General features: G+C 38.1%; 1 protein-coding gene across 4 annotated transcripts in view; it reads right to left on the bottom strand.

The window, feature by feature from the left end:
* Window positions 1-12,149, bottom strand: part of arhgef10lb (Rho guanine nucleotide exchange factor (GEF) 10-like b) — a 36,921-nt gene that overhangs the window by 16,773 nt on the left and 7,999 nt on the right. For 3 of the 4 annotated variants that reach the window (XM_058409678.1, XM_058409676.1, XM_058409677.1), the window contains 12 exons: window positions 12,023-12,099; window positions 9,710-9,838; window positions 7,496-7,641; window positions 6,591-6,698; window positions 6,122-6,230; window positions 5,883-5,986; window positions 5,727-5,804; window positions 5,395-5,574; window positions 4,581-4,697; window positions 4,327-4,419; window positions 1,402-1,572; window positions 142-287 (listed from right to left, as the gene is read on the bottom strand). In XM_058409678.1, coding sequence (XP_058265661.1) covers window positions 142-287; window positions 1,402-1,572; window positions 4,327-4,419; window positions 4,581-4,697; window positions 5,395-5,574; window positions 5,727-5,804; window positions 5,883-5,986; window positions 6,122-6,230; window positions 6,591-6,698; window positions 7,496-7,641; window positions 9,710-9,838; window positions 12,023-12,099 — 1,458 coding nt within the window. The remainder of the gene's footprint in view (window positions 1-141; window positions 288-1,401; window positions 1,573-4,326; window positions 4,420-4,580; window positions 4,698-5,394; window positions 5,575-5,726; window positions 5,805-5,882; window positions 5,987-6,121; window positions 6,231-6,590; window positions 6,699-7,495; window positions 7,642-9,709; window positions 9,839-12,022; window positions 12,100-12,149) is intronic. The other variant, XM_058409679.1, reaches the window with a different exon arrangement.

Raw genomic sequence — 12,149 nt, 5'->3', positions numbered from 1 at the left:
GTAGTAATCAATGCCCCTTTCAGTGAATCTAGACCATCATTAAATGGAAAATAAATGACAAACCACAACGCTTTAAGAACCCGAAAAGATACAGGATTTGTTCAGTGCACAGATAGAAAGCAAACCGTGAACCTGACTTACTTGAGATTGATGTTTGCGCAGATCAGTAGGTCGTTGAGGAGGAAGACCTTGCGTTCTTTGGACTTGAGAACCTGCCCCTTGTCCCCATACACTGTCTCGATCAGGGTTTCACACAGAATCAGCTGTTTCTGATCTGAGTTCAGCTGCTGTGGAGACACATATTAAATTCTCAAACCTGAATGGTCATGACGTGTTGATAAATTTTGTATAACATCTACAACTCACAAGGGCTACAGTATATTGACATTCATTCTGACAGAATAATTTCACAGCAAAATTTTCAATTAACAAAGAAACCATTTAGTTATCGATGTCAAAAACTCTCTGTGAGGAGATGTTCATTTAACGTTTATAAAAAGGAGCCTCTAGTTATAGCCAGGGAGAGTCTCTAAAAAGAAAGGGCTTTGCACTTTACATTTTTTTCTAAACATCATATGCTGTGTTTTACTTCAAAAGAGAGATTAAAATGGAGGCTGTTTAGAGAACAAAAACTAAAACATACTGTACTTATTAATAGGAATAGGGTGGTAGCGGCTCTCCAGGTTCCATCACCCAAAACTATTATTGATGAAGTGACTTTCCTATAACAGCACTATTATTAATTAACAACCTAACATAAATTCTAACAGCATTTTTACACTGGAGTGTTGCACTAAACCCCTGGCTTTTCTTTCTGTGATTCCAGTAATGTATATAAAAAAAAAAGCCACCTCTTTATTCTATACACTTCTTCAAAAAGCGGGTGAAGATGAATTGCTGTATCCTCAGGGGATTTACAAAACTATTTAACTTTAGATCAGTCACATCAGAAGGCTGGGTGGAAATGTTTTTTCCCTTTCCACTGTGAGGCTGATGGCAGATACCGGAGCACCCTCTAGTGAGAATCATCATAAAAAGCTTCATTTACAGGCCAGTGACAGATGTAAGAGCCCAAAATGCAGCAGTGCATGACCCAGATCATCAGTCATGACAGTTCCCAGCAAGAGTCAAATATCTGCAATGCTGGTTAAAAAACAGCCTCCATTGCATTCGAAATGAATAGAAATCAGGAACAAAGTTTAATGTCACTGTTACTCATACATTTTGTTTTAAAATGCGTCACCCTGGCATTTTATTTTTAAAAAACATAACAACAAATCATCTTATCTTAATCTCTGCATCTGCTAAATGGAGTAGAAGTAACAGGACTGAGAGTGAGTTGCCGAGCAACAGTGACATGTGCCTAGTGGAGAAATGGGAGTGTGTTTTGGTGTGTGTGACCTTGCTAAGGGCACGATCGCTGTTGCTGCGTGTTAGTTGCTGGATCTCAGAGAGTTGCTCTGCTAGACGCTTCTGTTCATTCAGCTTCTCGGCTAAGGTCTCCAGCTCAGTCAGAGCCAGCTGCAGAGGCAGCCGATCCTGGTGACCAGACGGAGTATTCTTCAGCATGTCCTGGACCAACACACACATAATTTACTGTTAAAGACATCTGATACAGCCTATCTACCTATCTACCTATCTATCTATCTATCTATCTATCTATCTATCTATCTACCCACCCATCTATCTATCTATCTATCTATCTATCTATCTATCTATCTATCTATCTATCTATCTATCTATCTATCTATCTATCTATCTATCTATCTATCTATCTATCTATCTATCTATCTATCTAATGTGTTATTAAGTTTATTTGAAAGATGACTAGATTATTAGAAAAGTGGGCTAAGTGACAGATTAATTCTCTGTTAACATTTTTATTAACATTTTTATAACATTTTTATTAACCTTAGAACAGATTGTTTGCCATGTTGTAGTATTGGAAAAGTACTGAACTTTCAGTTCTGTATGCAACACAAGATTAAAAAACATATTTTCACTTTCACTGTCCCTCATTTTTTTTATATTCAGGCACTCAAATCTCAAACTGTAAAATGTTTTTACTGAAAAAATCTTTTCAGTGTTTGTTTAGTTTTGTACACGTTAAATAAGCATGCAATCTAAAACTAATTATTTAAATGCAGCACGATGATTCAGAAGTCAATGCATCATGATACATATTGGGTATTATGTTGGGTGTTTTAACATATTCAGTATTAAGTTATTTACATATTGAGATGTTATGTCCTGAAATATCATTATGTGCTTTTTTTTTTTACCCACACCCACTGCATACATACGAAAATAGTTTCAAGCATATTAAATAGAACATATTTTGACCAAATCCAGAACTAGTAATGAATGTGCTACAGCAAAAAAAAAAGTGATGGTCAGTGAAGCAAGGAATTAATCCGCTACTTGCTGTAATGAATAATCTGTTCAGCAGCAGTGCTAGAGAACTGTCTTTAGCCTAATTTTCTAATTCTCAGGCCTTCTTTTAAATAAGCTCTAAATGAACAATAAATATATAAAAAGAATAGATTGTAAGAGTGTTATGTGGTAGTGCAGTTGGGTGAAATATTGTAGATATTGCAGTAGACTTGAGTGGAATTAAAGTGGCAGTGCAGAAATATAGGGAAATATATATATATATATATTTTTTTTTTTTTTTTTTTTGTGAAACCATGGGCAATTATACAACGCTGGTCCATTAGGTTATAAACAAGCTTTCAAATGATGCAACACGAAAGCATTTTTCCTGTTGTCAGGAGCACATTCATGAGTTTGATGCAACATCCATGTGTGGCCGCATCCAAGTATCCCAAAGCATGTGATTAGCCATGCTTTCTGGGAGGGAAGGATGGTGCTGCTCTCTCCCCTACCAATTAGAGCAAGACTAGCAATCTGTGTGCTCATGTATATGGAAGAAGACAATTTTGTTTTTGAGCAAGTTCATGCTAACCTTCAGGTAAAAATACTACAGTACAAACACAGCTTAAAGAATGTGCTATTTAATTAAGATTAAAAATAAAAGCTAATATATGTATGTTATTTCTTATAATATTACTAGGCCACAAATAAGCCACAGATTTTGTGTAATTTGGGTCCCTGACTTATGAGAACCTTTTGCTTTGAGACTTTATGTGACAGAGGCTAATGGTATATCTATATCAAAACAACTGAGACTTCAGTATTTTTGCCTCATTTCATGATTGAAGAGTTATACTAACAATCATCTCCATGCTAAGATTCCTGTGGCGTTCATTTCATTCATTAAATTCAAATGTTTAGTGGTCACATAATCATAAATAAATAAATAAATAAATAAATAAATAAATAAATAAATAAATAAATAAATAAATAAATAAATAAATACCAGAATATACTACCATACAAGTGGCAAAAGAAAGAAATTATATACAGAAAATAATGAAATATAAATATAAGGAATATAAAACTCTGTGGCAGAAACTATGTAAATATATTTTGAATAAAATGCAGATGTTTTAAAAATCAGGTGCAATATATGCTGTGCAATATCAGGCTGAGGTAGTGGACATTGTGCAGCCTTCATCACTGTACATTCATTTTATTGTACAATTACACAAGGTAAGTATTTGGCGTGCATAAAATAAATCGTGAGAAATTTCATACACAGTCTCTATATATTCATTTGTGTTCATGAGCTAAACGTGTGGTCTCAGTATATAAATTCATTATTCATTCTAATTTTACTCAGTGGCTGTGAATCGTTCTATAATATGAATGATTCACTCTCACACATTCGGATACTATACTTGTATCAGTATAAAACTGTGAAACTGAATTTTTGAATTGTGAAATCTGGTTTCCATTTAATTCCCTCTTACTTCATATGCCAAAAGGAAGCACTTGTCTGATTTCACCATAATGAATAATCTTAAAATACATACAGTAGGAATAGTGCTGGGCTGTCTGGTGATGCTGTACTACATACAGCCATGGTATTAAAAGGTAAAGATGACAGCTCATTAGATATAATTTTAAGTCCTATTATATACTGATATAAGAAAGGTAATTATGAAGTAGCAGTCAGTTAGATAACGTCTTATGACATGATGCCATCCACTGTGTAGATTGTGTGTCTGTGTTTTAGAATGTTGTGGGATCTCCTTCTCTATTTCACTTTCTCTGGTGTCATTTCCGTTTAGATGTAAAGTGAGAATACCAGATTCATTTAACTGTATCTAAAACATAGTTCTTACGCCTTTTAGATACAGTTAAATGAATTTTCAAGAGCATGTGTGTGTGTGTGTGTGTGTGTTTGTGTGAAGAAGTGCTGACCTGTAAGAGAAGTATAAACTGAGGGAAACGTTGGATTGGCTTCACCATTAGGCCATAAAGGGTGATCCTGTCTGTGCTGACAGCCTGCCTTTTCTAAGATTCAAAGTAAGATGTGAGCAGGTCAGATACAACAGCGCCTCTTGTTATATTTCAATTAAAATGCAGCTCACAATCACAGAAAGTAGTACATATCAAAGAGCAGCAGCAAGAAGCTACTTGTACGTAGGCTTTAAATAAATAAGTAAATAACTTACTTTAAGAAATTCCAGAAACGCAGGCTTGGACACGCAGGCTTTCTTGATGAGAGCCATTGCATTTGTAAAGTTGTTGACATAATCACTGTAGACATCCAGAACCATTGATTTTGAAAACTGAAAGGGATACAGGGGTTTATGAAAACCCACATACACATACGTAGACACACACACACACCTAAAAAGAGCTTTCAGCAATCACATTTTAGCTGAGGTTGCTGTTGCAAACCTGATTTATTACAAAAGCTTGAATCTTTTTGCATAACATGTTAAAAATAAGCACAGCTGCTGCTCACAGCTTTAGTACTGCACAGGAAATGAGTACTGTTTAAATAGAAATGCTGAGTACAAGATTTCTCTGGGTTTTTTTTCCATACGAAAAAAGCAGACACATGGTGGAAACAGCACAAAGTCAGATCAAAGCTAGCCACAAGAAACCTTTCGGAGTTAAAGCAGATTTTAATACCCAGCTAAACAATCTTGAGCTAACTGTATATCCATACCACATTTTCAGTTAGATCACACTTCCTGAATTGCCTTTTTATTTGTTTGTTTATGGCAAATAACATCTTAGGACAGCCCTTTCATTAACATGTGTTAATTCCAGAAAGTATGTACTGTTAATATAGTTTTGTAAATCCTGCTAAAAACAGTGCACGTGACAATACTTCTGCTCAGATGTTTCCTATTACTTAATATATGACGTCATTTCAAGCCAGGAATAGAAACTAAATTATTAAGTATCATTCAAGTTAAGTAGATAAAACAGAATTTGAAGCCGTTTAGTCATTCGGCGGAAAATCTCGAGACTTACAGAGGCCACAAACAGATCCCCAATGGTCTCTACTTGGTCCCATTCGGCCACACGGGAGGCCAGGGCGATCTGGAACATGGCATGGCATTGCAGGATCTCTTTCACCCGGTAGAATATGGGCTGGATCTTTCTAGTGCTCAGGATACGTGGCTCAGCCTCCAGTAAAGGCTTTTGGTAATCCTGGGATTGAATCAGAATGAACAAGATGAATCCGAGAGCGATGAATTTAATACTCATTTGCTGTATGTGTGAGGATATGTACTGCGAGGATGAAATATATAGAGATAGTATTTTCAATAATTACATGATTACATTGCTAATCAGTGACCTACTTTCAGAATCCTTCGGAGGGAATCCAAGTAGCTTATCTCACTCTGGATAATAGAGCCAAGAATGTGACGTCTTACAGTCTGGAAAAAAAGTTGAGTTTAACTAAATGACTACAAATTACACTGCTCACACACACACACACACACACACGCACCAACCTGTTGGCTAGTGAGACCCTCTGGCATAGGAGAAAGTTGCGGTGGTGGATGTTTCACTTCAGAAACTGTCACATCTAGGTAACCAGAGTCATCTTCTGTCTCATCTGCATTGTTTCATATTCACACAAACACCTTGTTAATCCTGTCGTACTGCCACTTAATCAACATGGACTAATTGTGGTGCAGCTCACAAGAAATTATGTTCCAGCTTTCAATTAAAAATAAAAAAGAATACAAACCTGTGTTTTCTTTCTTATTCAGGAAGGACACTTTGCGCATCATGGCTATTTTAGTCTTTTCCAGTCCATCTTTAGTGCCATTCCGGGCGGCCTTCATGAGCTGTTGGACCTGTGAGAGATAAGAGGAGTACTGAAATGGACATCTACCACTCAGAGGAAGAAAAAAAGCTGATCCTGCACAGAGAAGAGTGTGTACAGCACCAGGGCAAAGTCACTTTCTGATGGTCCCTCATGGTTCATTTGCTGTGAGCTTGGCGGCATTTACACAGTTTCATTTTCACTGGGAAGCAAAACATCATTTTTTTTTTGCATTGTGCAAGATGGAACAAGGAAAGATGGCTGAATTTGGTTAAATTACTTATATAAGTACATAAGAACACACAAGTTATAACCTGCATCATAAACCATATATTTGACTAGGTTGAATGATGAATGACACAGCAGGTGCAGTGCTACTGGGAAGATATACCTTGATGGCCTGTTTGATCTGGCTGACGTCTCGTGCCCCTAATCGCATGGCCAGTTCACGTTTGGTCCGGGCACAATGCTCCTTTATGCGGCGTACATCAGGAGAAATCTAAGGTCATCGGCATATCCACATGCCCATGATCAGTAGGCATAGTGTTTAGATCAATGTGTAGAGAGAGACAGAGAGAAACACACAAAGAGAGGAGAGAATGAGGAAACAGACAGAAAGCCAGACAGGGCAGACGGTGACACATTCAAGAACAATCAAAAGAAAAAGGCCTGAGAGTGGCTATGATTTAGATACACTTGTGATCAACATAAATAACACATACAAGCTGCAGAAATAACTACACAAGCATGCATATATTTAGTATCCATTGCAAGGAGACTTACAATGGTTCACCGATTAGGTTAGACGAAGGTTTCTGTACCTGTTTTCAGCTGAGATCATGCATAAAGCACAGCAGTGCAAACACACAGCATTGGCAACAGAGGAAAGACTAAAGCGAACAACAGCAGGAGAGGAACATGGGGAAGCCCAGGAAGGAAAGAGAACTGAAAAAGAGTGCTGAGCGGAAAAAAAATCCACTGATGCAGTGAATTAACCTTCCTCTCCACTCAACTGCTGTGGCTGTTAGAAGTTAGTAGTTTGTGAGTTCTGCAATGTTTTTAAGTAGCACAAGACCAGAGTGGATATAGTAATGTATCTAAATGACTGTATGGATCTATTGCCACCTTGTGACAATGTGCAGAAATGATCAGGATCCATTCTTGATCATGGTCAAATTAAATGAAAATGGAAATTAATTAAAGAAAAAAAACCCAGAAGGTAAGAAAGATGTTCAGCTGCTAAAATCCCCTGTAGTGCACCCTGCTTTGACCTCAGAGATGAGATAAGATTCTCACCTTGCTGCGTGTCCGAGGCTTCGCTAAGCAGGTCTCTGTGTCCGACTGCTCGTCATAGCTCTCAAACTCACTGGAGCTCCAGCCGTTATCCATCTTCTCTGCCGATACCTCAGGCCTCTGCACGTCCTCGTAGATCATATCATCACCTGCACACAAAACAAGAAACACAGAGGTCAGGCAAACTGTATAGATACACCATATACAATATCCCTGCTAACAAATAATGTGGTCAGAATGTTTCATAATGTTTTCAAAATGGTTATATCTGCTAACACACTGAGACTACACAATCATCAGTACAATTTTGTTGGTATTGCACAATTATCAGTACTATTTGCACTTCACTTGCACACTCCGTATATTTTGTACACCTTTCATTTACAATGAGCATCTGTTTTTTTAACTACCTCAATATGTTAATATTTACATTTATACAGACATATACCTACACCGATCAGGCATAACATTATGAGCACTGTGAGGTGAGGTGAATAACACTGATTATCTCCTCATCATGGCACCTGTTAGTGGGTGGGATATATTAGGCAGCAAGTCAACATTTCGTCCTCAAAGTTGATGTGTTAGAAGCAGGAAAAATGGACAAGCGTAAAGATTTGAGTTTGACAAGGGCCAAATTGTGATGGCTAGATGACTGGACCAGAGCGTCTCCAGAACTGCAGCTCTTGTGGGGTGTTCCCGGTCTGCAGTGGTCAGTATCTATCAAAAGTGGTCCAAGGAAGGAACAGTGGTGAACCGGCGACAGAGTCATAGGTGGCCAAGGTTAAGGAAGTTAATGCTGGTTCTGATAGAAAAGGTGTCAGAACACACAGTGCATGATGGGTCAGGGCTGTTTTGGTAGCAAAAGGGGGACCAACAAAATATTAGGCAAGTGGTCATAATGTTATGCTTGATCAGTGTATAAAAATGAGCCATGGATTTTAGCCTTTAAGTCCGGTAAGGATCCTTTAAGTTCTCCATGGGCAACTTACTCAACTTACTCAAGTTTTTTCTTTTTACTTTTGCTCTTTTTTTTGTTGTTGTTGTTCAAGTATATTGCTGTAGTTTGCCTGAGCCTCACCTAAGCATTTCATTGTACAAACGGTTACTGACTTCTGTACATATGACAAATAAACTTGAACTTGCAGCAGTGTTTAATAATTTTCATAGATGTCATGTAAAATCGTATCAGAACAAATATTGTTAGCTGGGATGCATGGCCATGCATCATGGACACCATACCGACTAGGTGGTTAGTATCAAAGTCTAAGGTAATGCTTAAGTTAGTAGGTTGTGTCTTGGTTGTCAGTTAGTACATCTGTACTTCAAAAAGTAGACTGCCTTTCAGGAATGCACTTGAAAATATTCTCATAGCAGTCACACTCCAGGCTGCATTCACTGCACAGATAATTTACATTTACATTTATGGCTTTTGGCACATGCCCTTATCAGAATGGGCGTACAAGAGTGCCTTGAAGTTTAAGTATTTCAGAAACAGGTATGCAAGCATCAGTGCTTTAAATGTGATGTGTGCAGCTACTGGAAGCCAGTGGAGGAAGCACAGCAATGTGGTGGTGTGGGAGAACCTGAGAAGGTTAGAGGTGACCTACAAAATTATCAAATTGTTTGTTAGATTAAATACATTTTCAGTGAAAATATCTAAATCTAATCACATCCTTTTAAAAATATTTGAACTCTACCTTTCTGAATATGAGAAACAATACCGTACATCTATACCCTTTGCCTGCTTGAACTGCTTGAAAATTGATTGTATATTTAATGTCTATTTAAACTGTTCCACTAATATCTGTGTTAACTGTTTGGAAATTGTAAGACAGGTAAGGAAGAATGAAAGACTTTAGCTTCACTTTACATGTCTGTTAACTAAAGTCATTCTTGCCCGTAAACAATCCATCACAACAACTGTGGGCCAAAAAACAGCCACATTTAAGGTTTTCGGTCGTTTGGAATCTGAGCTAAATGAAACCATCCACATGCATCTTTTTTTTATCTCTGGCCAAAAATGGCCCAACCGAAAGATCTGGGGTTACTGCCATGATTCCACAGGTTTATGTGGACCAGATGAAAGTGCATGTGTGGGCCAGCACTGGGCAATCACTCATACGCTGTCAGGGATGTTACCTGACTTTCTACATTCACAGGTCATGTGGAAAATGTGCAGAATAGTGCATATTGAGCCCAGAGCCTTTCACCTACCTGCATCAGGAGAGGGAATGTTCTCACATGGGACATCATCATAAATCACTTCTGTGTCAGGGGGAGGACTTGGATATACCTCTGAGGAAGAAGAGGGCAAGCCTCCATCTGCTTCAGAAGCATGCTTTCCTATAGAGGACAGACAGTCTCAGGATAAGTACAAGAAGTGCTTTTTATTCCAAGGTTGAATCTGATCTGATCATTGTATGTTCTCAAAGGACAAGCCTGTGCTCCTGTTTCACATTCCAGGTTGAAAAAGTTAGAAGTTTCAAAATCTCTGAACATTTAGTGATTCTGTAGTTAAAATGAACAAGGTATCCATTAAACTGACTGTGGTATCGATCATAATGCAGGCAGAAGCACTGGAGAGTGCAAATGTAACTCAGAATTAACCTAGAGAGTACAGAAACACTGACAAAGGCTTTTTCAATACCACCAGCAAGTTGGATCAACAAAGAAAAGCTAGGCAGCAACACTAACACTAAGGTCAGGACACGTTACATGCTGCAACACAGGTATTCCACTCAAAAATACCATCTTTTTAATAGCAGAGTCATTAGCTTGATCTGACCATACAGCATTTACTGTATAGTATGAAGGTCATGTAATTGTAGCTATGGCCTTCACTGTTTATATGTAAAGGCCATGGTTAGAATTACATACTGGAAGGACACAGTGAACAGTCAGTAAATACCATGGAGAAGTATTTCTGAATTCTAGCACCAACACACAGGAGCTACATCTGTTTACAGTCAGCAGTAACAGCGGGTAAAAGAGGGCACCTCCTACAGTGTGAGGCAACACTGACACACAGGAAAAACACAGTTGTTCTAACTGGAGACCAGGCGATGTACCTTTGTTCAGACGTAGTGTGAGTTCTGACATCACACTGAACCATTCCTGTGAGCGAGCTGGTGCATGAGCTGAAGACATACACACTTCACTCAGAACATTTTTTTAGCTCAGTATGTGGATTTGAATATGTGATCCTGATTTCATGTCATTAAAATTTCAACTGGGGTGCCATAATTTATGAGTTGCATGCATAATTAGTGAAATTTAGATTTTGATGCGATGATTCCTTAGTGCAATTGTTCTTGCATCATTCGACTAAATTTAAATAAAAATGTTTCAGATGTCAGCGTCTAGGATCACATCCGCACTACATTGGCATGTTTCTCAGAGTATGTCAAATGTTTTCTATAAAATATATTGTGTCTTTATTGTGAATACTGACTAAAATCAGAAGTGTATGATTAGCTGAAGCTTGGATTTGAATATACTAAATTATTTGTTTGACTCATTCATTCGGTGGAGGGACGCATGTCCTCCTGAGAGTCACAGACATGTCTGAGCAAACATGTGAGCATCCTTCTTTATGACAGGTGTATAGTAGCATTCAGGTCTTGAATGGAAACCTGAAGATCACAGACACAAAACTGGACATTGGCTGAAGTAAGGTGAGATGTATTCCTTTCAGATTTAATACCATATTGGTGCCCATTGTAAGTTATTGCTGAGTCAATCATCTGCTGATATGCACAATTTATCTTAACATCCATTAAAACAGTAAGAGAGCACCATTAAACAAATATTATTTGGCACTGTGTTTTGGCACTACCACAAGCCCAGCAGCTTAGCATTTTTTTTACTGCCCACTGTATCAGATTCCTGCCTCCTGGTTGTCCGGCGGATCATTTCTGCGGCCCGGGTTCGATTTCCGGGCAAGGAGCTAACACAGCCACTGAAAAGTTAACTCTCAGTCCCAAGCCCGGATTAAATAGGAGGGTTGTGTCAGGGCATCTGGCGTAATACCTGTGCCAAATCGAAACACGCGGACCAAATGATCCGCTCTGGTGTCCCCAAACAGGGAGCAGGCAAAAGAACAACAACAACAGCTCTGATTTTGATGATGCACAAAAACCTTTTTTTTCCAGCCTAAAAAACTGAAACTGAAAATCAGTTGAATAAATGAATTATAATTTAAAAAAAATCTCTATATTGCTAAACTGTGAAGTGAGAAGTGGATTTGAAACTGTGTGGGTTTTTCTTCAGTTAAGCCACAGATCTCTGTGACAAGCTTCTTCTACACCAAATGATTCCTTAATAATTAAGCAATATGTACAATATAACATAATCTTTCATGTCCTTTAAGGGCTACACAGGGGCTCGCAGTATTGCTGCTGTACTTGATACACTCACACAAGCAACACACCCACCACATGTGTCAGGTGAACTTAATGGATAATGAGTGTAGAGGTTAAAGGTTCATGTACCATCCAAAGTGGCCACAGAGTGTATTTTGAGCAATACCTTCATTTGTGTTTGTGTTTTTCTTCCACATGCATTTGGCCTCCTCTGTGATTCTTGGCTCAAAAGACGCAGAATGTCTAAAACATTGACAAGACCAGAAATTAGCCAGATGACTGAAGAATGTTAC

Source organism: Hemibagrus wyckioides, linkage group LG15, assembly GCF_019097595.1.
Source record: "Hemibagrus wyckioides isolate EC202008001 linkage group LG15, SWU_Hwy_1.0, whole genome shotgun sequence".
Taxonomy (NCBI): domain Eukaryota; kingdom Metazoa; phylum Chordata; class Actinopteri; order Siluriformes; family Bagridae; genus Hemibagrus; species Hemibagrus wyckioides.
This window is presented reverse-complemented; position numbering and strand designations above follow the sequence as displayed.